At 32.1% G+C, this 24,539-nt stretch overlaps 5 protein-coding genes and 2 non-coding genes across 12 annotated transcripts; 4 read left to right on the forward strand and 3 right to left on the reverse strand.

Annotated features, from left to right (window-relative positions):
• Positions 1-95: 95 nt before the first annotated feature.
• On the forward strand, positions 96-214 carry LOC116341468. The gene has a single exon (XR_004201160.1). It is a non-coding gene; the product is annotated as a 5S ribosomal RNA (ribosomal RNA).
• Positions 215-584: 370 nt separating this feature from the next.
• On the reverse strand, positions 585-668 carry Trnad-guc. The gene is given in 2 exon segments: positions 585-619; positions 632-668. It is a non-coding gene; the product is annotated as a tRNA-Asp (tRNA).
• A 1,406-nt stretch (positions 669-2,074) lies between these two features.
• LOC116341277 (myb-like protein A) lies at positions 2,075-5,032 on the forward strand. 3 transcript variants are annotated; one of them, XM_031768233.1, is made up of 6 exons: positions 2,075-2,177; positions 2,248-2,463; positions 2,555-2,733; positions 3,161-3,267; positions 3,342-3,869; positions 3,941-5,032. In XM_031768233.1, exons 2-6 carry the CDS (start codon positions 2,248-2,250, stop codon positions 4,939-4,941), a joined length of 2,031 nt encoding a protein of 676 aa, XP_031624093.1. In that variant the 5' UTR covers positions 2,075-2,177; the 3' UTR covers positions 4,942-5,032. The 3 variants fall into 3 exon arrangements, with proteins under 3 accessions (XP_031624093.1, XP_031624096.1, XP_031624095.1); XM_031768236.1 differs by having other exon boundaries at positions 2,248-2,409; XM_031768235.1 differs by having other exon boundaries at positions 2,131-2,177; positions 2,220-2,463.
• Positions 5,033-7,784: 2,752 nt separating this feature from the next.
• On the forward strand, positions 7,785-8,948 carry LOC116341278. Its single transcript, XM_031768237.1, has 3 exons — positions 7,785-7,949; positions 8,290-8,378; positions 8,464-8,948. Exons 2-3 carry the CDS (start codon positions 8,290-8,292, stop codon positions 8,792-8,794), a joined length of 420 nt encoding a protein of 139 aa, XP_031624097.1. The 5' UTR covers positions 7,785-7,949; the 3' UTR covers positions 8,795-8,948.
• A 45-nt stretch (positions 8,949-8,993) lies between these two features.
• Positions 8,994-12,369, reverse strand: LOC116341289. 3 transcript variants are annotated; one of them, XR_004201147.1, is made up of 4 exons: positions 12,249-12,369; positions 10,753-12,107; positions 9,345-10,674; positions 8,994-9,273 (listed from the first exon to the last, which is right to left on the reverse strand). XR_004201147.1 is itself a non-coding variant. In XM_031768252.1 (4 exons), exons 2-4 carry the CDS (start codon positions 12,079-12,081, stop codon positions 9,712-9,714), a joined length of 2,232 nt encoding a protein of 743 aa, XP_031624112.1. In that variant the 5' UTR covers positions 12,082-12,107; positions 12,249-12,369; the 3' UTR covers positions 8,994-9,711. The 3 variants fall into 3 exon arrangements, 2 of the variants coding, with proteins under 2 accessions (XP_031624112.1, XP_031624111.1); XM_031768252.1 differs by having other exon boundaries at positions 8,994-9,788; positions 9,849-10,674; XM_031768251.1 differs by having other exon boundaries at positions 8,994-10,674.
• A 3,896-nt stretch (positions 12,370-16,265) lies between these two features.
• On the forward strand, positions 16,266-20,298 carry LOC116340802. 2 transcript variants are annotated; one of them, XM_031767478.1, is made up of 5 exons: positions 16,266-17,479; positions 18,785-18,832; positions 18,885-19,153; positions 19,284-19,557; positions 19,653-20,298. In XM_031767478.1, the coding sequence occupies exons 1-5, from the start codon at positions 17,275-17,277 to the stop codon at positions 20,201-20,203; spliced, it is 1,347 nt and encodes a 448-aa protein (XP_031623338.1). In that variant the 5' UTR covers positions 16,266-17,274; the 3' UTR covers positions 20,204-20,298. The 2 variants fall into 2 exon arrangements, with proteins under 2 accessions (XP_031623338.1, XP_031623339.1); XM_031767479.1 differs by having other exon boundaries at positions 16,268-17,479; positions 18,906-19,153.
• A 3,308-nt stretch (positions 20,299-23,606) lies between these two features.
• On the reverse strand, positions 23,607-24,529 carry LOC116341433 (iron-sulfur cluster assembly 1 homolog, mitochondrial). The gene is made up of 4 exons (XM_031768528.1): positions 24,340-24,529; positions 24,203-24,256; positions 24,001-24,076; positions 23,607-23,901 (listed from the first exon to the last, which is right to left on the reverse strand). The coding sequence occupies exons 1-4, from the start codon at positions 24,421-24,423 to the stop codon at positions 23,723-23,725; spliced, it is 393 nt and encodes a 130-aa protein (XP_031624388.1). The 5' UTR covers positions 24,424-24,529; the 3' UTR covers positions 23,607-23,722.
• Positions 24,530-24,539: the final 10 nt, after the last annotated feature.

A 24,539-nucleotide genomic window follows, 5' to 3' on the forward strand; every position in this document is an offset into this window, starting at 1 on the left:
TTAAAGAATTTCCGTTTAAAATGAGAACCGTAATACTAAACTCATTATAAAGTCATATAGATGAAAATATAATCACTAAAAATCACTTTATATTCGTCAACGACCATATCATGTAAAAAGCACCAGTTCTCGTCCGATCACTGAAGTTAAGCTGCATTGAGCATGGTTAGTACTTGAATGGGTGACCGTCTGGGAACACCATGTGTCGTTGGCACCACATCTTTTTTTATTTGTTTTTTCTCGTCATTTTTCATTCTCCTTTCAAAGAGAAACAATTGTTTTTATTTCGAAAGATAACAATCTATTAATCTTTCTTCCCTATATTTTTATTTGAACAATAACAAAAAACAGTTCACTGGTAACACAGTGTTTAATAATAATAATAATAACTGCACCGAACAGCGTTCCTTCGCCTTGGTGGTTTATTTAATATAATTTGAATAAATACAATATAATTAAATTCTTGCATCAAGCAGTTTTGAAAGAGATAAATAATAATAATTATAAATATTGTTTATTTTAACAGTTTTCAATGTATCACCGTTGTGAAGAATGAAAGAATGAAGAAAAAAGAAAAAAAAATCCTCCCCGGCGGGGAATCGAACCCCGGTCGCCCGCGTTCTGTTCAGCGTGACAGGCGGGAATACTGACCACTATACTACCGAGGACTTATTAGTATATGTACTAAATGTAAATATAAATGCACATCAATTTCATACGTTTATCTATATAAGAAGACGAATTGAAATTTGTTTCTTTTGTTGATTATTAGTTGGAAAATTTTATAAAATTATTATTTTATTTTTGAATAAAATACTCCAAAATACTCGAAAAAATTCACATATGAACCATAATAAATCACAGTGGCGGCTATAGTATTATGTTGAGTTATATAAGGCACACGATAATACTATAATAATATTTCAAATATTTCAAATGCTTCAATATGGATTAGTATTAAGTCAAGACTATTACAAGCAATGAACGCATCATACGCACATTTAACATTAGTATATTTGAAGCACGTCTCATGTTTTTATTTTGCAAATGACAAAATCGTGAGAACAATTTCGCATTCAGTTGTAATTAGTGCTATATAGAACAATGAACTTCAATAACAATAATTTAAATTTTCTATTATATGATAGCAACCATTTAAAATTACGTAATTTCTTCTCTCAAATTATTTTCACATCTACAAATTGGAATAGAATCTTGCATTTATGAAAAAAAAACTTTGTTCTTTTATTTCGGATGCCGACAAAATGTGTACTTTACAAATTTATTCATTAGTACCATAAAAATTGGATACGTCAAGTAGATCTTTATGGAACATGTACGGCCTTGCACAGCGTAACATCTTTCGTTTGATTTTTGCATTCATTACAAGTCAAGTCCAATGTTCAAGTGACTATATGTTGACCCCATATATAACTCCCCATCATAGATACAAAAACTAATTAAGCACTATCATCAGTTTTAATTAAAAGGATTGAAATATCATTTAATATATCATCAATATATATTTTTTTAAATAGCTTCCATATACACTTGAAATTGGAAAACTTTTTTTGATTTTTGAAATTTAGTTCATTTGAGAAAAACTTTAAATTGAGAGTAAACAAATATACAATGTCCTTTGGCATTGCGATGCTTACGCCAAAACAAAACATTAATGCTTCGACGTGTTTACATATATTAGCAGCGGATATGTAACCATTATTATTTATATAAAATGACGTGATCTGACTGAAATTGTTGTGACTGAAAATCAAACGGCACGATTGCAAATCGACAAGGTGATCCACACAAATGAACGCAAGGGGAATGAAATCAAAAGAATTAAAGAAAAAAAACGATGCTATTTGTTTGAAAATCGAAAGCTCTATATTCTTTTTCGTTTTTCCATTTAGAATCAGAGAATTAGACAAAGAAAAAACTGGTTGTTGACATAATTGGAAGTTATTTTTTGCGTCACATTTTTGTCTTAGAACTCTCGCTTTATCTAAAAATGTAATGCATTTTGAATGCACCTTTTTTTCTATGAGCATCGCCACAATGTTTTCGTATATAAGACAACCAACGCATGAATGAGTTTATTTTGTGCGTGAATTTTCTGATGTAAGGTTCCACCTGTCAGAACAAAAGTAGTATACGAAAAAGTAGCCGTATAAAAAGTAAAAATTTGATTTTCAAAGTAATATTAATAATAATACTAGTTTATTTTTCTCAAAAATCTGGTTTCAGATGAGGTACATTGTGGTTATTTTAGTTGCAATTTGTGCAATTTTTTGTGGTGGTACAGTCGTTCCAGTTTTTGAGTATGATGTTCCAGTTGCTTCTCAACCCATTGTTTATGCTCCACATCCACATGCTGTCCATCCATATGCTGTGCGTACACCACCTGCTGTAAGTCATACGTTTTCACAAACACAAACACACCCAGTAACATATTTAAAACCCGTGAGTTTTTTGTCCTTTTTTTATTCGTCAAGACTGAATTTTTGTGAAGATTTGAAAACACATGAATAACAGAGTTTGATTATACTATTAGGTGAACGTTTTTGGGCCACCACAATACAATTATGCACCGCTTGCAGCAACATCGAGAGTCGAACAGTCACGATTAATTGTACCCCAAATCTATCACTATCAACAATACAATAGCCCACCACCAGCTCAACAGTACAACAATCAAGCTTCGAATCGAAACATCCAAGAGCAAGGAACGGGGTATACTTACTTTAAAAATTACTATTCCATTATTGAAGAATGCTATCCATTCTTTCGATTATTTTTCCATTACATCCATTTCAAAAAATCACAATATCAAAATCTATTTAGTATGTAAGAAAGTAGTAAGGGTTTGATCACACAATTTGCAAATGAATTGAACGAAGCTGCGTTAGCAAATACTTTGATGACAAAAATTGAGATTTGGTAGTAGTAGTAGTTCTGTTCTTCCACAACAGAACGTGATTCTTAACACTACTACCAAATCTCAAATTAAAGTAATGTTGTTGCAAATGTGTGACGATTACATTGCTCTTAAACTACACAAATTTGATTTTCATTATATATTTCCATTACTTCCATTATGTTCCATTACATATTGATTAATTTCCATTATTTCCATTATATTCTTTGTGATTAACCCTAGGCAGAACCGTAATCGGAAAGTGTATGCAAATGAAATGCCGTACACGAACAATGGTGAACAAGTAAAATTACGAAGATATCAGATCCATCGTCCTGGTATCAAAAAAGGTACGTAATCTTCAAAGTACTATAGCTTTGAATCCAAACTATATTTATGAATATTTGTTTCTTCTTTTGAAAAGAATTTTATGATGTTGAAGAAAGAGTTATTGTTCGTCCTGTTGGAAGTGCTTTAATCGAATTCAATTCACCAACTAAAAAGCAAGAGATTAACGAAAATAATGAAAACGGAAGAAATTATGCTTCGAATTACAACCAATACAATTTTCAAGGATTTAGACCCAGCAATAATAACAATAATAATCAATATTCGTCAAACGGTTATGGACAACATCGGCAGTATTTTCCAACTGCGGTGCCAGACTGTGGTTATTTAGATCAACAACCTGTTTATGTATATAATGCACCTCCACAACCATTTTTGGATAATAATCCACAATATCACCCAACCACATTTGTCCCACCTACAACAACAGACAACTTCCATACGACAAAAGGCTATCCAACGACAAAAGACAATTACCCTTCGACAAATGAAGGCAGTTACCCAACGACAAAAGGCATTTACCCTACGACAGTATATTCAATACCTTCACAAACATATTTACCACCTGTGATTCCAGATCAATCGTACTCACCGAGCTCTAGTTGTAAGTTAAAATTTGATGACATTTTTCATTTACGTTTTATTGATAAAACTGGTTTTTGTTATCATATATAGCTGAATATGCTCCAACCACAGCTTATGGATCCACTTCTGCCCAATATGCACCTTCAACTGCAAGCTCTACTGTAACACAGGGCACAACACCAAAACAATCTGACATATACATAAGCTCAACTACGCCAATTTCAGTTACAATTGTTGATAAAAATGAGGATGCCAATAAGAATCTTACAAATTTACCAGGACAGGATATAATTTATGCAGAGCAATATGAAGAAAATACACCAGATCAAGTACAAAATGAACTTCCACCACGAGGTGATGTTTCTCAGTACCGAGCTGAACAACCAGACCAATTTTATTATGAATTGCCATCGAGCCGATACACAAATGAACCGAATCGCCCTCCGCAAGCATTTAATGTTTATACAAAATCCAATGGAGAACCCGACACATTTAATGGTTATGATCAATCTATTATAATAGAATCAAAAGATCGTAATTCTACTAAAAATCGTAATCAAACCTCGTTTGAAAATAATCAACAAGCTCAATTGATTGAATTATATACGGGAAATGGTGGAATATCAGAAGATCAATCCAAATCCCGATATACAAACGATAATAATCAAAATACGCAATATAAAGACGTTGGAAATGTACGTGCTCGCGTGGTATCAGTAACGCCACCACCAGCCACGGCAATACCAACAGAAACAGTGAATAAACGACGAATTGTCTTTTCGAAGCCTGTTACAACTGTTCAAGAAGTAGTTGAAGCCGATAATTCTACAAGTGGACAATACCAGCAGAGCAACAATTATGAATCTCCCGATGGAAATAATTATAGCTCAGAATTTAACGACAACAAAAATAGGGCAAACAACAACTATGATTCGACTAGAGCAAACTATGAAACCAAAACACCATCAACTAGTTCGACTGGAGTCTTTATCTCGACAACACCATCAACAGCAAGTCAACGAATAATTTATGTTCAGCCCGTATCACAAGATTTTGCTCAACAAAAAGCGGTTCCGCCAAAATCAAATTAACACTTATTTATAATAAATTTTCACTTTGTATTAAATATGAACAATTTGCGTCTATAATAAACACGTGTCTGGTTTTATGCAATTTAAGGAATTTGGAGCAAGTATATTTGAATTGATGTCTTCCAAACAAAAACATAACCATATATAGAGTCTATATCATATACTGTTCAGTTGAATTCATTGAATTGTGCATGAATTTCATTGAATATTTGAACTGGTTTGAAATACACGATCAAGGCTATTTACCTTGATTTTGGTTCTAATACAAGATATGATATGATTCACAAAATGAATCAATCAAATTGAATATACTTATTCTTAATTCTTATACTTAATTTGTATATTTTTGTAGATATAGTAAAGCTTTGGAATAATTGTTTAAAATCATTCATCATCCAAACTATGTCTTTCCAAAAAAAATCAATAGTTAGACAAAATTAAGCAGTAACATTTGAATCAAAAGATTTGAATGATCAAGGTTGATTGCTATTAGTGTCAAAAAGAGGTATCTACATCTGCGGATATGGTTGTATGATTAATATAACTTATTATTTTTGCGAAATTGTAATAAAAACTTTACATTCACAAGTACACCGTTTATATGAAGCAAATATGTATCAATTTGTACAATTAATTCAAGAGTATACATTTTTATTTGTAATTGAACATTTATAAAGTCCAATTTTTTTTATAGAAGTTGATCTCATGCGTCCTTAAGTCATTTATGTCATTAACTTTGTATTACAGGATATAATATAATCGTTAACGTCACTGTCAATACATTCATTTCAGTGAAATGATTTCAAAATTTTGCAAAATTTGAGTTAGATAATTTAATCGCCGTCATTCTTTCAAGAACATGTTCAAGTAATTCAAAAAAAAAAAAAAAATAAAATAAAAAAATATGCTCAACAATCTATTTTTTTTTCGAACCTTGAAATCTAGGGGAGAGAAACCAATGCTAGTTTTTATAGTTTATAGCTAATTTACTAGTTTATTGCTTGAATAATCTAATAATGCTAAAATTCCTTTATGAAATTGCTAGTTTTCTAGTTTTTTGTTCTGTCAAATGACAATCAAATGATTGTACTGACACAATGAAGTATTTTGACGTTTTGTTGTTCAGACATATTTTTATGTATTTTGAATAAATTTACATTTATAATAGTTAAAATTAGTTTAATTGTTCTTTTTTTAACACAAAATCGTGCATAAAATACTTCTTTCTATCAATACTCGACTTGTAAAATAGATTTAGTTACCAAATCATGGCACAATATCAAAATGGCGGATCAATTTTTCCTAATTTTTCTAGTTTTTGCTAGTTTTTTTCTAAGTTAAAAAACTAGCAAATGGTTTCCGTCCCCTAGCTTGAAATTGAAATGGATTGCAAATATGTCAAAACATCAAATGTGTTGTTTTTTTAAACATAATGTGTTCGTATCAACAAGAATACAACAGAAAATTCAATTTTCGCTGTTAAGAATATTTCTCATTTGAACTTCTCTCTCTCTCTCTCTTTCTCACTCTTTCTCTCTCTCTTAAAAATTCCCTGAGAGTAGGCAATTAATGATGCATGAAATTCTATTTATCACAGCACGGAAGTTCATCACAGTTTCAGATATTAATTTCTTTTTTTCCTTTCTAACAATGTACTATTACTATAGTATTATTATTAATACAATCATCCGACGCTTACGAATGAATTCTCCGATAGAAAGAAAAACGTAGAAAAAATGTGGCTTTATGGTGTACAATACTTTTACAACATTTTTGTGTGGAGAAGTGAAATTGACATGCGCTTGCGTACAGAATACTTTCGGGAACTTCCGTGGGTTTCTCATAATATTTGATTATCATCTCTTGTATGTCACGTGCTCAAACATCTAACATTTATTTTTACATACGGAAGAAACTTTGCTCTTGAGTGAACATACATTAGCGCACCTCGTTCTTTAGTGTTATGTAACATGGATAGAGGAAATCATCAATTATACGTTACATATGAAATACAGCAATTTTTTTGGAGATATATTATTACTATTGAATAATATTTCCATATAAGATATAGATCTTGAGACATACGCTGACCTATCGATCAGACGACAAAATTTATACAATATACCCTTTAATTTTTATCGATTTATTTGAATGCAACTAGAAATCCTCGAATAATTCTGAGCTTCAGTTTAATACACATGCATAGGATCGATTAGCCTTGTTTCTCAGAAAAGACAATCAAGGTGCAATATTCACGAGCTCACATTTTTCAACTTTTTGTGCACTTAATCGAAGTGAAAGTGAATGTTATTATTTTGTAATATTTATAGAATATGATCTAAAATAATCAAATGGTAGGAAAGGTAATCATATGAGAAAATCACAACAAAATAAAAACGATTCTGTATCGTGATCACTGATCACACATACGTTGGAAGCTTTTGAATTATTAGAAATACGGTTATAGTTCCTTGAGCGAATGGTGTATAAATAAAAAAAAGTGAAAATAATGACACGCGCTATAAAGACATGTTATACATTGTTCTCTCATTCTAACTTATTATATTTGGATGATCTTGTAAGAAATAATTGAGTATATATGATTAAAATCAGATTGTTCAGTGTATACTATGCCATACCAAGTCTCTGTTTATGTACACGATATAGGAAATAAATACGTGACAATGTTGTTCATATTTTTTGCTTCTGTCCTCATTCGTTTATATATTTCCACAAGCTACAAGCAATGTTTCGCATGACCACGAAAGGAAGAAAAGGTGGGCAAGAAGAGTAATAATTTTCATGTATATTCAGTATAAAACAAGCATAAAACGCGTACGCATCTCAAACGGACGAATTACATAAAAGAATGATACTCATTGCATGCATTTAACAGTTGCAATCAGAGCGTGAACCTAAACGAATCATCTGGATCAATCTCGTGTCGTTAATAAAGTCTTTGTGTATAAATTCAGTAAATCTATTGGTTTGGTCCAATCAAATTAAAGGTAAAAGTAGTTTATTTATACTGTCAAAAATGTAGAATGATAATGAATATTATTTTTGTTAAAAAAAAAAACACAAGTTACAGTGAAATTGCATAAACTTTGATGCGCAAAACTAGTTTCTACGTGGTTTTGTAGAGTTTTTAAATTGGTACGCATTTCCTGGTGTCGTAACGCACCAATAACTATGTCGCAATGAAGTGATCTACGGAAACGAAAGTAAAAAAATAAATAAAAATATATGCACTTGATATTTGTACGGAATAAACTATTTTAAGATTTCCTAGTATGATTTGGATGAACTTAAATATTCAATTTAAACTTTCCACTTTTTAATTTTTAGATGTCGTCGGCGTCAATAATTAAATCAATTTCACTGTTGATTGTTGTGATCGATATTTGCTTCGCTCAAATCGTTAACTCACCGCTGACGTATGTACTGAATTTTTCATTCACTTATCATATATTTTCATTTGATAATTTGTTTTATCGATAATCTTATTACTAATGAACATAGATATGTTGGTGATCCACGCCAACCGCGTGTTTTAGCTCAGGGTCCACCATTCCACGTCTCAGATACATCACAAATCGCTCATCCAGCTGTTGTTGAAAATTCGATTGCCGAATCACAATTGCCACCGGAGTTATCAAAATCCCATCGATTTTACAGCAATCCACAAGTGGCCGCTGGACTAGCCAATGAGTCATGGCTCACGGATAAAGAAGCACCGGTTTTTGAAAGAGAAGCTGACAAAATTCCGGATGTTCGTGAACAAGTATTTAAAATCTTCAAAAATGCCGGATTTCTGCAAAGACGACGGCGACGATTTGTTCAATTTCAATAGAAAAATAAATCACAATCTTGAAATTTAATATCATAAAAAGCATTAATCTAGACATTAGAAATTGTTGATACAATTTTTTTTTCAAATATTCTCCATTAAGTAAATGTATTTATTTTATGTAATGTAAATAAAAATAAAACATGTCAATTTAAAACGAATTCTTAGTTAATAAAAAAAAAAAAAAAATACTTTTGGCTGAGATGTGTGTAGTACACACTGTGTACCTGTAAAAGCTTCGATGGAGCAGCCCACGATTAATTTACAAGTTGCAAAATGTGAACGATAAAAGTTTTTCCAATTCAATTTGTGATTCAGTTAAGCTATTAGTTCAATGAATAATTCATATATAGGAGGAGTCAGCAAAATCGAAACGTTTAGAATGTTTACTGCATAACACAGCTGTGGCGTCAGCAAATTCTGTCTCATGCATTGCTCTCGAGTCAATGCCATCAAATGTGATTGCATGGATGTTTGTGATCCTGAAATGCATTTCAAGGTTGAAGTAATCACGTTTTAATTAGAAACCTTGTAACGGTAGAATATTATTCACATGTAATAGTGTGTATCGTTCCAGTTGCACTATTATGAAGCACATATTGACGGTCGTTTTCGGGGTTAGATTCGTGTGTAGTTTCAGTCATTTCCATAGGTTAGGCATGGTGGAAGATTCAGGTGTGAAAACATGGAAAAAGGGAAAGACAACCATTAGTATCAGTTGAACTGGGTATAAAATACTTTTTTTAAATTAAAAACTTTACTCACCTACGGGCACTCCCCCTCCGTACAATGTTGTACTATTGTACAACTAGACCACAAGACTTTATATAGTCTGTTCATGTCTAGCTAAGCTAACTATAATAGTTAAAATATTTTATTTTATGTAATTTTTTGAATGTATGATTAATTGATGATGTTTGTTAGTTGCCATTGTTGTTTTGGTCCGGCGGTCTTAACAATGAAACTGGCAATGGTACATCAAAGATCCGGCAAAGTCCTATGTAATTTAAAGCAAATACATTAAATAATGAATATTCTGTTTCCAATTGATTCATACCTTTGAGCATAATGCATTTTGCTGCAACAATATCTCGGTGCCAAGTAACTGTTTGTGGAACAACATCATCATCATCAACATTTAATGGCCAATTTTTGTAGGTAACTTTAACCTTTGACATTAAACGCCCAGTCCGAAGTTTTTCGTTCACAGCCTCACGATTGCCATCGATAATTTGTCGCTTAATAATTGCACGTTTTCTTCTCAAAACACGTCTGTTGACCGTTGACACAATGATATCTGGCAGTCCAGCGACTGAATCTGGCAGGCCATCAATCTTTTTCGCTCTACAATCGTAGCACACTTTAAATCGATCATCTTTTGTGTGCCTTGGAAAACGTTCCTGACAATTCGCGCATGTTTGTGATGTTCCCCATTCATCTTGCATTTCAACTTCTGAATGTCCAAGTTTCTTAATGCTCACACGAAACTTACGCGATCCCGGACATCTTTTACGCTTTTTTATTCCAAACGGTCGATCGGGTTTCATCGCCCAAGCACTAAATTGAACCAACGACGGTTTGTTGTTTGTCACACGCACGGCGATTTGATCATTTACTCTGGTCGAGCGAATGTGATGGTCTAAATCCAGTCGTGCATATTCACGCGTCGCATAAGCTGCCATTCCTTTTCGTAACATTTTAATGCGATATTCAATGTATGATTTCCATGTTGAATTACGTGGTGATGGTGGACGATATGGGTATGTTTTGAGATGTTCCTTCTCTTCGATATCAAACCATCCAGCCAACTTTTTCGCTTCTTTGTCTCGTTTTTTCTGCTTAGTTTCCCAATGAAAACGCTGGTTTGGTATTATAATGTTTTCCTTCAAAATGCAAAATGATACAAAAAACTATGAGTTTCTATTCAAAACCATTTCAAATTACATTTCAAAATATCTTACCTCAACAGCCGGCTCATCAGGTGTTTTTTGAATGTTGCGACGCACTACAGTTAACCACGATTTTTCATTCGGATCGATTCCAATGATGTATTTCTTGCCAATGAGTTTTTCCGGCCCCCGATTCGCTTGAGTTGTTTGCTGTGGTCGTTGTTGTCGCTGTGGTCGTTGTTGTCGCTGTGGTTTCTTGTACATTATGGATATTGAAACACTATCGGTCAAAATCTGATGATGGAATGATTTCGATTTGCCCAATTTATTTATTTCACCGACATCGAACAACATATTCCATAGACCTGATCGATCAGTTTGGGTGTAGTACTTTAAATTTCTCTTATTCATCCGGTTGGTCAGCGTATTGAGAAAAGAAGGCACCAAATCAAGCTCGTTTACAATTTTATAATACAAGTCCTTAATGTCCAATCGCACGTTTTTCAAATGGTAGTCGCATAATGGTATAAGAGCAAAACTGCTTATTTTTGGTGGTCGATTGATTGTTGGCTCTTGAAAGTTCGGATTGTTACGAAACATTTCATGAATGGTATGCCATTGTTCGGCATGACTGTGATACACTTCTATTTGCCGTTGCATTTGACCGAACAACCACAGTGATTCAAACCAACGATATTTTGCGAAAAATTTCATACTCACTGTTCCCGACCATCCAATTTCAGTCAAATCTCTCATTAAAATATTGAATTTTTCAACGCGTTGTGGATCCACATTATTACCATTTGTTAAATTCTTAAATCGATATGAAAACTCTTTGGCATTTCTGATGTCGATGTTATCAAATCTTGAGCCATTGTGGAATCGATTGCGATACCAACAACGCATTCGAAAAAAATTCTCAAGTCGTTTTTCACACCATGTGTTGGTATTGGTTTGAATGTTTGTGATATATTGTTTATAAAAATATCTCAAACCATTTCCCAACTTTTCATCATCTGGCCATCGGAACTGTTCTTCACTGTTTCTTTCTACCATGAAACGAAACTCGGGCAATATCCGATATTGACTTCTGATATTGTTAACGTGTTGGTTTAATACCGCTCTGAAACAATCGGCAATGAACAGGCTTGGATGTGGTTTCAAAAAAAATGCACGATCGTCATTATCAAGTGCTTCATTCAAAATAAAAAGAATAGAAAGTGATGCCAATGCTGCCACTTCTGTCATTTGAACACTGCGCTCGAATAGCATTTTGGTCACAACTTCTCCAACTCTTTCAATCCGTTCATGTTGTTGTCGCAGGATTGTTTGAAGTCCACATTTTATTACAACGTATTTGCTTTCTTCTGGTTGATTATCATCGAGCTCGTCGTCATCCATGTCTTTTTCTGTTCATTCTCAAAAAACTGATCAAATTATTCGAAAATAAAAAATAGACACAAATTTAGAAAAAAAATGCAACAAAAAAAGCATAGATTACGAATAAAATGAGATCACAATTTAAATGACAATCACTTATATCACAATTCAAATTAATCACTTCTTACCTCAACGATGTCACTCTGTATTCTGATTCAAATGATGAAATGTTTTCCAATATTCCGCAGATGAAAATTTTGTTGGAATATTCACCGTCAATTTTATGAATGCTTTCTTATTTTGAAATAACAACAGAGACAATCTCAAAACCAACAGTGAATTTATCCGTTTAACATCGAACAAACAAAATCATTGGAACAAATGTTAGCCAAAAATGACGACAAACAAAATGTTTCATACTCTAATATAAACACTCACACATAATTCTCAAGAATTCCTTTTACAAGCAAAGCACAATTTGTTACAAACAAAAAATGAGAACACACTCATATCACAATTCAAATCAATAACTTCTTATACTATATAACGCTGTGTCCTGATTAAAACGATGAAAATGTTTTTTTTTATTTTGAAATGAAAACAAAGACTGTCACAAAACGGACTGTGAATCTTTCCATTTGACATCGAGTGACTTCTACAGTTACGTTCCAAACACACCAAACCGTTGCTAAAATGACGATAAACAAAAAATGAATCTCATGTACAAGAATTCCATTTATTATTCACTGAATTTTGTTTTTTTTTTTTCAACACAATGGCAACTTAACCATAATTACTTACCTTATTCTTAACAATAACTTCAAAATATTTTGATGCGAAAAAATCCCTATTTAGTTCAAAGAAATTAATTGATACGATGCAATGTTTACGAAGCACATTTTGAATGTAATCAGAAAAATCGGCTTCGATATGATACACACCAATACACACAGCTACCAACTGTCAAATGTCGTACACATTCAAACATGTTTCGAATTCGAAATTCGAATTTGAATTATGAAATAAAAAAAATAAAAAAAATAAAAAAATGTTTCTGAAACTAAAATCAAATCAAACAAATCTAAAAAAAGGTACATTTATAAATGTATTTCACAGTCACTTGAAATTCCTACGCAATGTTTTTTTTATTCATGCACAATCGAAACACACACAGAGAGAAGAGAGTAAGATTTGTATTTTCATCCTCTTTTTTTCCGGTTTGTTTTTCAAATTTCATTTGCTTAAAATCAATCGTATGAATACGATATTATGAACTCAACGAGTTTATGTTATTTACATTTGTTTACATTGTATTGCCGCTACAGTTTCTTAGAATATAATAACAAAAAGAGAAACAATCGAAACACACAACACGAAAAAGCCGAAAAAGTGGTTTACATTATGCCTATATTCTACCTTCCATTTGACACGAAAATTGCCACAAAAATGGGTTAAAGCGTTACATTGAGCGTTAGTTCCAGTTGCACTAGCTCTGTTTGAATTTACATTTAATTCCGATAAAAGTGTAGAAAATACAATAAATTCACTTATGCAATGTCATTTGGTGTGTGATCTTTTGAAAGTATTTGTGTGGGATTGCTCTATGTAAGGGAGATAGCGGTTTCTTTGAATCATTTAGTGGCCGGACGCATACATTCATTATTTTCCTTAATTTCTTTAGTTATTGTGATTTGTATATCATTGTAATTTATCATCAATAAACTACATATGTATCGAACAATCAGGTTAAGGTTACTTAGATGAAATTCATTACTTATATTTAATTGTATTTTTCTCTGTTTAAAGTGAAATGATTCTGCTTTTCATATGATATTTATGACAACTTAAATGAGCTAATTTTGCACTATTTTCAAAATGTTATTTGTCCAGTGGATGTTGTAAATATATTTATCCTATATAATTTTGTAAATTTCTGGGCAATGATGATATGGTAGTTTCATTACTTCAAGGAAAACAAATGACGTATGTAAACATTTTTTCGAGAGGTATTCAATAAATTCAAAAATATTACAACGAATCAACTAATACATCCACCAAAAATGAGAAGAATAAAAACAAGAATTTCGAAATATTGAGTTCATCGAATTGTGTGTCCAAGTGTCCATCAACAATGAACCAACAACATCACGATCGATCACAAACAAAAGGTATTCAAAAACACGATATTACGAAAGTAACAGCGTAAATAAATTGCGAAATGTGCTCATTTAGTCAAGTGTATTTCACTAAATTCACGCACACGTTTATACTTTCGCCAATTATACATTTTTTTTTTTTTCATTTTTATTTGCAGCTTGCAGCATCCATATACTCTATTACGTATATGGCCAGAAGCATATTGTTATTAAGGTTCGCTGATAGGTTAGTTATCTGTAGAGCAACTCACATTTCACTTAGAGTCGAAAATGTTTTTGTTTCTTGAGCCGATGTCTTATGCAAAAATCGAAATATTTATTTCCAATTTATTCAATAGTTTTACGAAAACAAAAATGATGTCGCGTAATACATTTACTATACACCTTTGGTACGGACAAAAAATTATGATGAGGGTTTTTCTATTTATAAATTAGGTTATCGATAAAACCACATAAACTATTAAATTCTTTCCGACCAATACACTTGCATTTTGTGATGTTTTGCTATTTTTATAACCGCATCATTTGTTCGTTCTCATAAAAAAGAATCTTGACCCTTAAAAGTGCACAGTTATTACCTCATTTTTAAAAGAAATAGTGGAATTTCCAAAAAAAAGTATTCACTAAATAAAGGTAGTAAAAACAAATAAAATCTGCTTTTATAAAGATTTTATCATAAAATAACTAGAGATCTAAATAAAAAACATTATACAAAAGAAAGAAAAAAACAACATCTAGTGTTATTGTATTTGTAATGTGCGTTCATAGGAATTCAAGTGCACAATTACATGTATACTCTGATCAATATTAAGAATTTTTTTTTGGGGAATTGCACATATTCTATGATTAATTGCTGCCACTCACACACACATTAATTTTTTTGTCAAAACACATGTTTTTCACAATTTTATTAATGTTGAGAAGTGCTTATTTTGCAATCAAATAGTTTATGCTGTCTGCTCATATATCAGCATACTGTGCTCTGCTGTGCTGTGAGTTCATTTTGAAGGTTACACATTGATTAGTAGAAGTGGCATGCTTTTTGAGCATTTGGTTGGCTTAAAACCTTTCGATCGACGTCCATTTGAAGAAAAAAACATGCAAGAAAGAAAAAATATTCGTCGTTAATGCGAGAGAAAGTTTCTTATTATTGAATGACACTTCTTTCAACGGTGATATTAATTCATATAAATTGTTCATCGTTGCGCTTATTATTTTTGAAATAAGATACAATTCCTCTTGAAACTTTTTTTATTTTTTAGTTCATAATCTAGACGGTCGAAAACATCGCTGTCGCTTAGTGTCACGGTACGTTATTTATTTATTATTATCCGTAAAATGAATGCTTGGAGATTCCAGTATACATCGACGATTGACAGCTCCAAACAGATGTAATTGCTTGATTCAAAAATTTACTTGAGAAGTACACGCGCCAATAAAATGAACAATAAATATATTGAAAAGATGTCAACAAGAAAACAAACTCTTTCTCTCTCTACTTGTAATTCATTCAGTATAAATAACGTCGTACACCAGCAGCACATTGTCGGCGTTTTGGTTGAACAGACTGTGGCAACAATGAACATTCTATAGCGTTCAGTTCCTTTTTTGTATTTTGCTCTTTTTTCCGTTGAAACATCGAGTAGAAATGTTCCTCACTGTTCATGCTGTTGCTAGTGATGTTTGTGAGACTGTCATTTAAATTTCAAAACGTGCGCATTTCAACGTCATGACCTATTAATGGATTTTGCATCACATAATCCATGCGCCAGCCGCTTTCAGTCTGGCCGTTCGATTAGAGAATGGAATTGCAAAAACAAAATTGTCAAAGCTGAATCTCATGAAATTAGAAGAGATAAAACGATAAAAGTAACAAATCAGTCTATTCAGACGAAACTTAAATTGCCAGATTGTATTTTAATATTATTCAAAGCATAACATCACTCACACAGTTTTACTTTTGAAACGCCGTGCATTAAGAGAGGGAAACAGGCGCGCAATGTGTACAGAGTGCACAACTAAATTACGAATGCATTCGACCTACGAATTCACATTCACCGAAAAGAAATTCAGCTTCTGAATAAGTGTTGCTAAAAAATACATTGATAGCACTGTGTTGAATATGAATATCTGAATGTGTGCTACACGATATAACCGACTATTTGACTTTAACTGACTGACGACGAGAAATAAGGCCCAAACACAACTTATATCGAAACCGAACAACATTATATTCGCTCACAACGAGTTGAACAGTTCGTGCAAAAATACATGAAACGTCTGCTACTGCTGCTATTATTGTTATTTTCCGGAAAGTAGTAGCACTATTTCGTTCAAGTTTAATTTGTCTTGTGCCTTTTGAATTTGAATTCTAATATTATTTACATATTTATCACTTGCTATTCCAATTGTGGCTATTGTCCAATTCGTGTAAATTTAGTATTGTTTTTATATCATGTCTGTCATTTCATGGAAAACAGTATTTTCTCATGCTCTTTAAATTGAAATAACATTTTTTGTTTATGGCAACAGGTAGTTGGAAAAAATTATAAGATATGTGTAATATGCTGAAATAGCAAAAGTGAAACTGTGATAAACTTAAAAAAAAAAAAAATAAACATAGCTTCATAACATTAGTGATAATTTTTTTAAACAAAACAAAAAACAAACTTTAAATAGATGTCAAACGACTAAAACAAAAACTTTGGACTCAATTGAAAAAAAAATTAATTTAAAAAATCAACATACGAAAGTAAATTGTGATACAACATCTCAGAGAATTTATATGATAGCATTGAACTTGCGTCAAAACATTGGCACCTGTATACCACATGTGCACATATTATTATAACCAACTCTGTTGACCAAATGAAACCGAGTGGTGCGTAACCCATTGAAAACAACAAGTCATCGAACTATTTTGCGCGATACTCGAGGAAAAGAAACGACATCAACATACTCACACTCATCATACTTCTTCCTTATTTTGTTTTTTTTTTCTCTTCTTCAACATTGCTAGTGTTGTTTATTTTTCCCAAAAAAACTTGTGTACAAAAATATGAATATGGATTCGAAGTTGTTGGAAAGCAAAAAGACAATTGAACAAATTTTACGATTTTACGAATGCGATGATAGCATACTAGTGAAAATGATCATTGAGATGGCAGGCAGTCAAGAGGGTGACAATTACATGTCCGTTGTAAAGCGTATCATTGTTGATTATTCTTTCAGAGGGACACAAGACAAAAACCAAAATCAAAATGGTATGCAATTGCACTCTCAATTTCACACTCAAATTTCGAAACTAAGTATCATAAAAAGAGCAATATATTGAATCGCTTGCGTGCCAAAGCAATAAAATAACCCAGCGACGTATACGGCATTTATGAAATGTTATCTGTATAAAATACTATAATAATTGTATACTAAAATATCTAGGTTAAAACCCGTGTGGTAAACGATCATCTTTGCCCAAAAAAAACCGTTGGCCAATTATCGTGTGCATTGTTGTCGGTCGTCTGCTATCATAATCTTCTTGTGCAAATCACGTAATCAGTTTATGTAAACGTAATTTTTTTGTCTCTGTATGTAACATACATGCTGTCAAAAAGACATTTTCAGTGTGATTCAAATATTAAAAAAAGTTCGTATTGATAAATTTCGAGTACTTACTACGAAAGTAAACTTTACATTGCGATCTTCTATATCAATTCAAAATTTCCCAAAAGCATACAAAGAAATATTGAAAATTATATGATATGGCATATGAAAAAAAAAAAAATGTATTTGCAACAGCATTGGCATTGAATAAATATATAAGGAATTATTGATTTTTTTTTCATCATTGCCATCGTTTGCTAGAGCGATGCATTTCATTGCAACTTTTATATAGAAACACTCATGCATGTTTGATTTGCACACATATATATTATATATATATATATATTACATTCACATATGACCGCATATATAGCAGCTAGCTGAAAACGAACTGCATATCATATGATATAAACCATAGCTTTGTACATAGACAGATGTGTTATATGGTTTCAATCGTTGTTACATGCCGACACTGAAATGCGCAGCGTTAACTGCTGCTGGTGTGTGTTTGTAATGTCAAGGTCATGAATGAATTTATCGAAATAATTCTTGTTTGTTTCCTTCCATTTTTCACGTGTCTTTCTCAAATACATCAACATAACAAGTATGAGAGATGAGATGATTGTTATTAATGCAGAATTACACGCTGTTGGAGTAAGAGAAAAAGAGAATATAATACAAATTCAAATTAAATTCAATTGGAGTTTGATTCAAGTAAAGACAGCCCGGCAACAATAAACACAACATTTTATTTATATTTGGCGTCACTATATATGCAGTGCAATAAGTTATATGCAACCTGGGTGAATGATGTAAACCGAGAATTATTATTAAATTGCTTTGAAATGACGAAAATTGATTTTATCTAGAACACGATACATATATATATATCTCGACAATAAATTCATAATAATTTTTTTTAAACATATGTTAAAAATCATTTTTTCTTCCTCATTCATTCTTTATAGATATTTATCAGCGGAGTTTAATAATTAAACGGCAAATTGAAAACATTGGTAAGTATTTAAAAAATAAAATTTTAAATATTACAAAAATTTAATTTGCAAGAGTTCCAAAATAAAAATTTAGCAAGAAGAAAATTATTCCGTGCTGATCGAGCATTTACCAATGAGATTGCAGCCTATACGAAAGTAATGCCACAGTTTCAACAGTTTGCCGATAGTATTGAATTGTCAATACCTTTTGTGAACTGTTTATTCGCTGGCACAGATGATTTTGGTGATTTAATTGTGCTCGATGATTTAAAACCGTTTGGTTTTAAAATGGCGAATCGTTTGAAGGGCCTCGACTACACACATTGTAAAATTGTGCTGCAGGTTACTATTTTTATTATTTTATATGACACAGAAAAAAAATATTTTTCCTTTTTTTAGTTCATATTAACCAATGTATTTAACATGAAAAGCATAAAATAAAAATAAACCACCAAATATTCACATTTTATAGGAATTGGGAGTTGTACATGGATTAAGTTTGGCTGCTAAAGTTTTACACTGTAATGAATTTGCTGGGGTTGTAGAAGATATAGGTGAATCAATTTACTGTGCAGAAGCAGCCGACTTTTTCACACAGAGCTTGGAGTGCTCACTAAAAGAAGCATTATTCAGTTTACGAAAATCAAGTCAAACATTTTCGGGTCTTGATTCAGCCATTTGTCAAATTGAAAAGCTAAAAGGCAAACTTTTCCGAAAAATGTATGAATGTGTTCGAGGTAATCCAGGTAGAGAATGAAACAATTTTTAAATGGGATATTTAACTTTTACAATAAATTTCCTCCATAATAATTTGATTGCATTTGATGATTATTCCAATCAGGTGGAATTCTTCGAGAAGACTTTTTTGTAGTAGCTCATGGAGATCTTTGGCTGAATAACATCATGTGGCATCATGACAATCGTAACAAATGTGATGGTGTAAAATTTATAGATTTGCAAACGCTTCGCTATACATCCCCAGTCATTGATATTCTCCATTTCTTGTATACAAGTACGGAGTACGCTGTACGAGCTCAATACATGGATCAACTGATCGATGATTATGTGGATTCACTATATGCCACATTGCAGAAGTTTGATGTTCATGATGAATATGTACCAAATATTCAAACATTAAATGAGATCATTCGAAGCGAACTTCGAGATAGATCAATGTATGGTTTGGGAATCTGTTTTTGGCTCTTACCAGCTGTTACATTTCATCCTGACAAAATCGTAGACTTGGATACAATCACATTAGATGATTTCAAGAGCGATAACCAGGAGAAAACAATGACACAAATGCAAACGCCAGAATACCATGCCCGCATGAGAGAAACGGTGATGGAATTCTATCGTAAAGGTATCCTAAATGATGTATCAGGATTATAGACTGTGATAGAATTTTATCGGCTTTACCAAAAGATTTTAAGTTTTTAAGCCATTTTTATTATTAATTCAGTTTTTTTCTTTTTACAAAAAATGCACACGTTAGTATTTATATTTATAATATGAAATATTACGATTAAAATAAGAAATGTTTGTGTACAGCTTAAATATATTTGTAAGAGTTTATAAGAATTTAAATTGAAAAAAAATTATAAGAACATGAAATTGTCTTTTAACTAATCTTTTATGTTGCAATTCAGTATCGTCTTGATCACAATCACGACAAATTTTCGTTTTTTTTTTTTGAAGTCCTTTCTCCGCGAAAAACCCTAGCAAATCGGAAAAAATTCTCTCGGAAATTGAAAGAATTCTTCTCAATTTTCTACATTGATGAGCTAAAAAAAAGGTCTTCACTTTTTAATAAAAAAAACCCTAGCAATCAGATTTGACTTGTACATAATCAATATTGATTGTACAAAATCAGATTTGACCTGTACATAATCAATATCGAGTGTACAAAATCCGATTTGACTTGTACATAATCAATATCGAGTGTACAAAATCAGATTTGACCTGTACATAATCAATATCGAGTGTACAAAATCAGATTTGACTTGTACATAATCAATATCGATTGTACAAAATCAGATTTGACTTGTACATAATAAATTGGCCATTCGCGGCGAATTCAAAAACTGCTATAAATAAAGAGTCTTACGGGAGTAAGACGAACTTTTCCGCACGGTGGTAGTTGCGTATTTTATTAAGAAAGTTCAAAATAATATTTGTTCGATTTTTCAAGCCTTTCAAGCGTCGTAAAGTTCGAAACCAAACAATATGTTTCAACTTTGGCAACGAAATATTCTTTAATTTAATAGCAGAAGTACCCGAGAAAAGATTTTTAACACTTTCATGATGAACCCATTTGTGCGGCATTTGAAAGTATTCTATTTTCAAACAAAACACTATAAAAAAAAATGTCTGACGTTAATTTTGCCATAAAAATTATTTTTGAAACACTTTTCATAACTAAAGTCACAAAAATTTTGGATTTTTGTATGGGAGCCATGTCTGTATGCTACCTTAATGGCATGAAACTTTGTACAGGTTATTTCTTTCACCAAAAAATAACATTCGGAGGGTTTGGAGAAATTTCAACCAAAATTAAGGGTACCTCCCATACAAAATATTCGTTTTTGAGCCAAAAATTGTAAATTTTGTATGGGAGTTACCCCTAATTTTGATTGAAATCTCTTCAAACTTTCAGAATGTTATTATTTTGTTTAAAAAATAGTCTGTGCAAAGTTTCGCGTCATTAAAGTAGCAAACAGGCATGGCTCCCATACGAAAATTCAATTTTTTTGTGATTTTTCCAAGGAAACTGTATCAAAAATTGATTGTATCTCAAAACTAACCTCGGATTCGGTTTTCTCGTGCCAAAAAACCCCCCATTACATATTTTTGAGTGTTTAAGTCTACATTAAGTATGACTTTTGGACGAAAATTGGACTCTTTTTCATAGGTATCACTCCAGGCATGAAATTTTTTTCCATCAACCAAAATCGCTCAAAATCTAATGATTTCTATTCCTCGGGACCCCCAATCATCCCGTGAAGTCAGATTTTAAATAACTTTTCTGGGGGGTGAGATAATCGATGGACAAATTTTGCGTACGGCGGACAACGTACGACGTACGACGTGGAACAGACCCACAACAACCATGCTCAAAACGGCCTGATTCGGGTTCTCTGACCTCAGAAACTTCCAGAAAACATGTTTTTGAGATGTCGTAAATTTTGACCCATTACAATACTTTCCCCTTTCACACTATGTGTGTGCGGAAAAGTAAAATTAGACTTTGAAATTTGATTACTCGATTGGAATTTTGCAAATCTAAATACAGATTTGAATTGTACATATTTTGTACATTTTTCTACAATATACTTCGTTATAATAATATGGATAGTTAAAAAGTTGGCCATTATCGGCGAATTCAAAAACTGCTATAAAAATTGGACTGGGTAAAATTTGAGTACTCGATAGAAATTTTGCAAATCTAAATACAGATTTGAATTGTACATATTTTGTACATTTTAACGACGTATACACTGGAGGTGTACGAGAGTTGAAAAAAAAATCTGTAAATCGAACTTTTTTGATTTTTGAACTTTTGGCTCCAGATGAAAATTTTTCAAATCTGATGGGTGATTTGAATTGTACATATTTTGTACATTTTAACGACGTATAACTTTGGTGTTGTACAAATTCGGGTAAACATTTTCCGGGTTTTGATATTTTCAATTTTTAAAAATCCAAATTCTGAAAAAATTTTGTTGGTACATAATCATAAAAATTGTTGTACATAATTGTACATAATTAGTACATTTTAGTAGTATATACGATTTTTCGAAAATTGATATCGACCGGAAATTGACTACCTATCCAGCAAATTCGAATAATTTCTGCACACCACTGGCTAACACTGAGTCGACTCGAACTTGTTTTCGGCGAACATTAGAGAAGAAATGTATCGTATTTGTAACAACTCTACATCGCACCGATAGAGTAGATGGGAACGACAAAGCTGAAATCAAAATATTCTACAACGATTTCAAAAGCGGCGTTGATGTGCTAGATGCATTGTATCACACAGTATTGTTAAGCTAAAAAAAAACGGTCGCCGATGGCATATTTCATGAATTTAGTGAACGTTGCTTGTTTGTGAGGCGTATGGCCAACAACATGATTGTGAAGAAAGAACGGAAATAGTTTCTTAAGCGTGTATACATTGAACATATTGTTCGACACAGTACACAAGGCCATACGACTGGCCAACGACAATTGGCGTTTTTCTTGGAAATGACACGACTGACAGCCAGGAGCTACTAAAAAGAACATAAGATTTCGGTATTACGTTTATCGATGCGCGACTGAATGAAAACTTTTCAGAAAAGTTAAACAAAGAATTGCAAAGTATGCCGAAAAAATATTTCCAAGCAGCGTGCTTACGCAATCATCAAATGCAAAAAGTGTCACAAGGAGCCCGTCATATAATCTTTTTCTAATTTTTCCATATTTTCAATAGATCATTAGAAATTAACATAAAATTGTGATGTTGTATTATTAGAAAAATAAAGAATAAGCTATTGTATAACCATAAAACGATATATTTGGTTTATTCAATGCCATTTTATTTCTCGAGGGTCCCAGAAGACACCATCTGTGCGGTTAAGGGTTAATAAAGTGGCTCTCGGAAACAATTGTGAAAAATCATTTTTTCTGACAGAATCGAACTGCGGAAGTGCGTATTTCATAAAGACGGATGTGTTTCCGTTACAGCAATAAGGTTTACTACATTTTAAATGTCGTACTCTGAAATGGAAAATTCATGCGAAACAAATTTGTCTTCAGTTGAAAGTAAACTAATCCTTTTTATTCTAAAACAATGAGTTAAGCGTAAGTTATTTTTGAAAATAATTATGCCAATATTTTATAATATTTGATAACATAAGCTTAGCTTATTTATAAACTGAACGATTCGCCGCATCCACACGTTCCTTTGATGTTAGGATTGTTAAAAACAAACTCTGCTGATAATTTATTTTCTACGAAATCCATTTCAGTTCCGAGAAGGGATAGTTGAGCCTTTTTGTCGATCAATATTCTCACACCATCTTGTACAACCTCTTCGTCAAGTTTGTCTGCGAAATTTACACATTGTTACGTAATGGAAAACTTGAAATGCTTATAAAATGAAAAAAAAAAAAAATAATAATATTAATAATAATTTGACTAACTACCTTTTGCTTTTGCATAATCTAGTGTGTATGAAAGTCCATTGCAACCTCTTTGCTTTACGCCAACCTTAAGAGCAACCTAGAATAAAGATCCTATTTTAGACAAAATATTGGCTACTTGTACATTTAGTTCCCGTATTATCTATATTATCATCTGTGAAAAAATTGAGTTGAGCAACTTAACAACAGGTAAAGATCATCTTACAATATCAGGCTTATCACTTAAAAGCTGTTTTACACGATTCACAGCGGCTGGAGTCTATTATTGAAAGGTAACAAAAAATTGAAGGATGAAAATCGATGTGTGAATGAGCTTAGTAAGTTAAATTAAATTTCAATTACCAGTGTTAATGCAGCACGTGAAGCAGTTAATTTTCTTCCTGCAGCTTTCACAGCTGCTGTTGCCACCACTTTTGCTGTCGACATTTTAGGTAAATTTCTAAATATATTACGACTAATTTTCTTTTGAGCCTCGATTTTTTAAACAATAATATATTTTTTCATTTGACACATAGCTGACTACGAAATTGCATTGTGTGACA

The sequence above is a fragment of the Contarinia nasturtii genome, unplaced genomic scaffold, assembly GCF_009176525.2.
Source record: "Contarinia nasturtii isolate CC-2019 unplaced genomic scaffold, AAFC_CNas_1.1 Cnas_scaffold_695, whole genome shotgun sequence".
NCBI lineage: Eukaryota > Metazoa > Arthropoda > Insecta > Diptera > Cecidomyiidae > Contarinia > Contarinia nasturtii.

Coding starts and splice junctions, on each gene's coding strand:
- LOC116341277 (XM_031768233.1), top strand. CDS start 2,248: ATGAGGTACATTGTGGTTATTTTAGTTGCAATTTGTGCAATTTTTTGT. Junction 2,464..2,554: donor CAGTAACATATTTAAAACCC/GTGAGTTTTTTG, acceptor TTATACTATTAG/GTGAACGTTTTTGGGCCACC. Junction 2,734..3,160: donor ATCCAAGAGCAAGGAACGGG/GTATACTTACTT, acceptor GATTAACCCTAG/GCAGAACCGTAATCGGAAAG.
- LOC116341278 (XM_031768237.1), top strand. CDS start 8,290: ATGTCGTCGGCGTCAATAATTAAATCAATTTCACTGTTGATTGTTGTG. Junction 8,379..8,463: donor ATCGTTAACTCACCGCTGAC/GTATGTACTGAA, acceptor TAATGAACATAG/ATATGTTGGTGATCCACGCC.
- LOC116341289 (XM_031768251.1), bottom strand. CDS start 12,081: ATGGATGACGACGAGCTCGATGATAATCAACCAGAAGAAAGCAAATAC. Junction 10,675..10,752: donor CTGATGAGCCGGCTGTTGAG/GTAAGATATTTT, acceptor TGCATTTTGAAG/GAAAACATTATAATACCAAA.
- LOC116340802 (XM_031767478.1), top strand. CDS start 17,275: ATGAATATGGATTCGAAGTTGTTGGAAAGCAAAAAGACAATTGAACAA. Junction 18,833..18,884: donor ACGGCAAATTGAAAACATTG/GTAAGTATTTAA, acceptor TTAATTTGCAAG/AGTTCCAAAATAAAAATTTA. Junction 19,154..19,283: donor ATTGTAAAATTGTGCTGCAG/GTTACTATTTTT, acceptor CACATTTTATAG/GAATTGGGAGTTGTACATGG.
- LOC116341433 (XM_031768528.1), bottom strand. CDS start 24,423: ATGTCGACAGCAAAAGTGGTGGCAACAGCAGCTGTGAAAGCTGCAGGA. Junction 24,077..24,202: donor TAAGTGATAAGCCTGATATT/GTAAGATGATCT, acceptor TCTTTATTCTAG/GTTGCTCTTAAGGTTGGCGT. Junction 23,902..24,000: donor AGATTATGCAAAAGCAAAAG/GTAGTTAGTCAA, acceptor TAAATTTCGCAG/ACAAACTTGACGAAGAGGTT.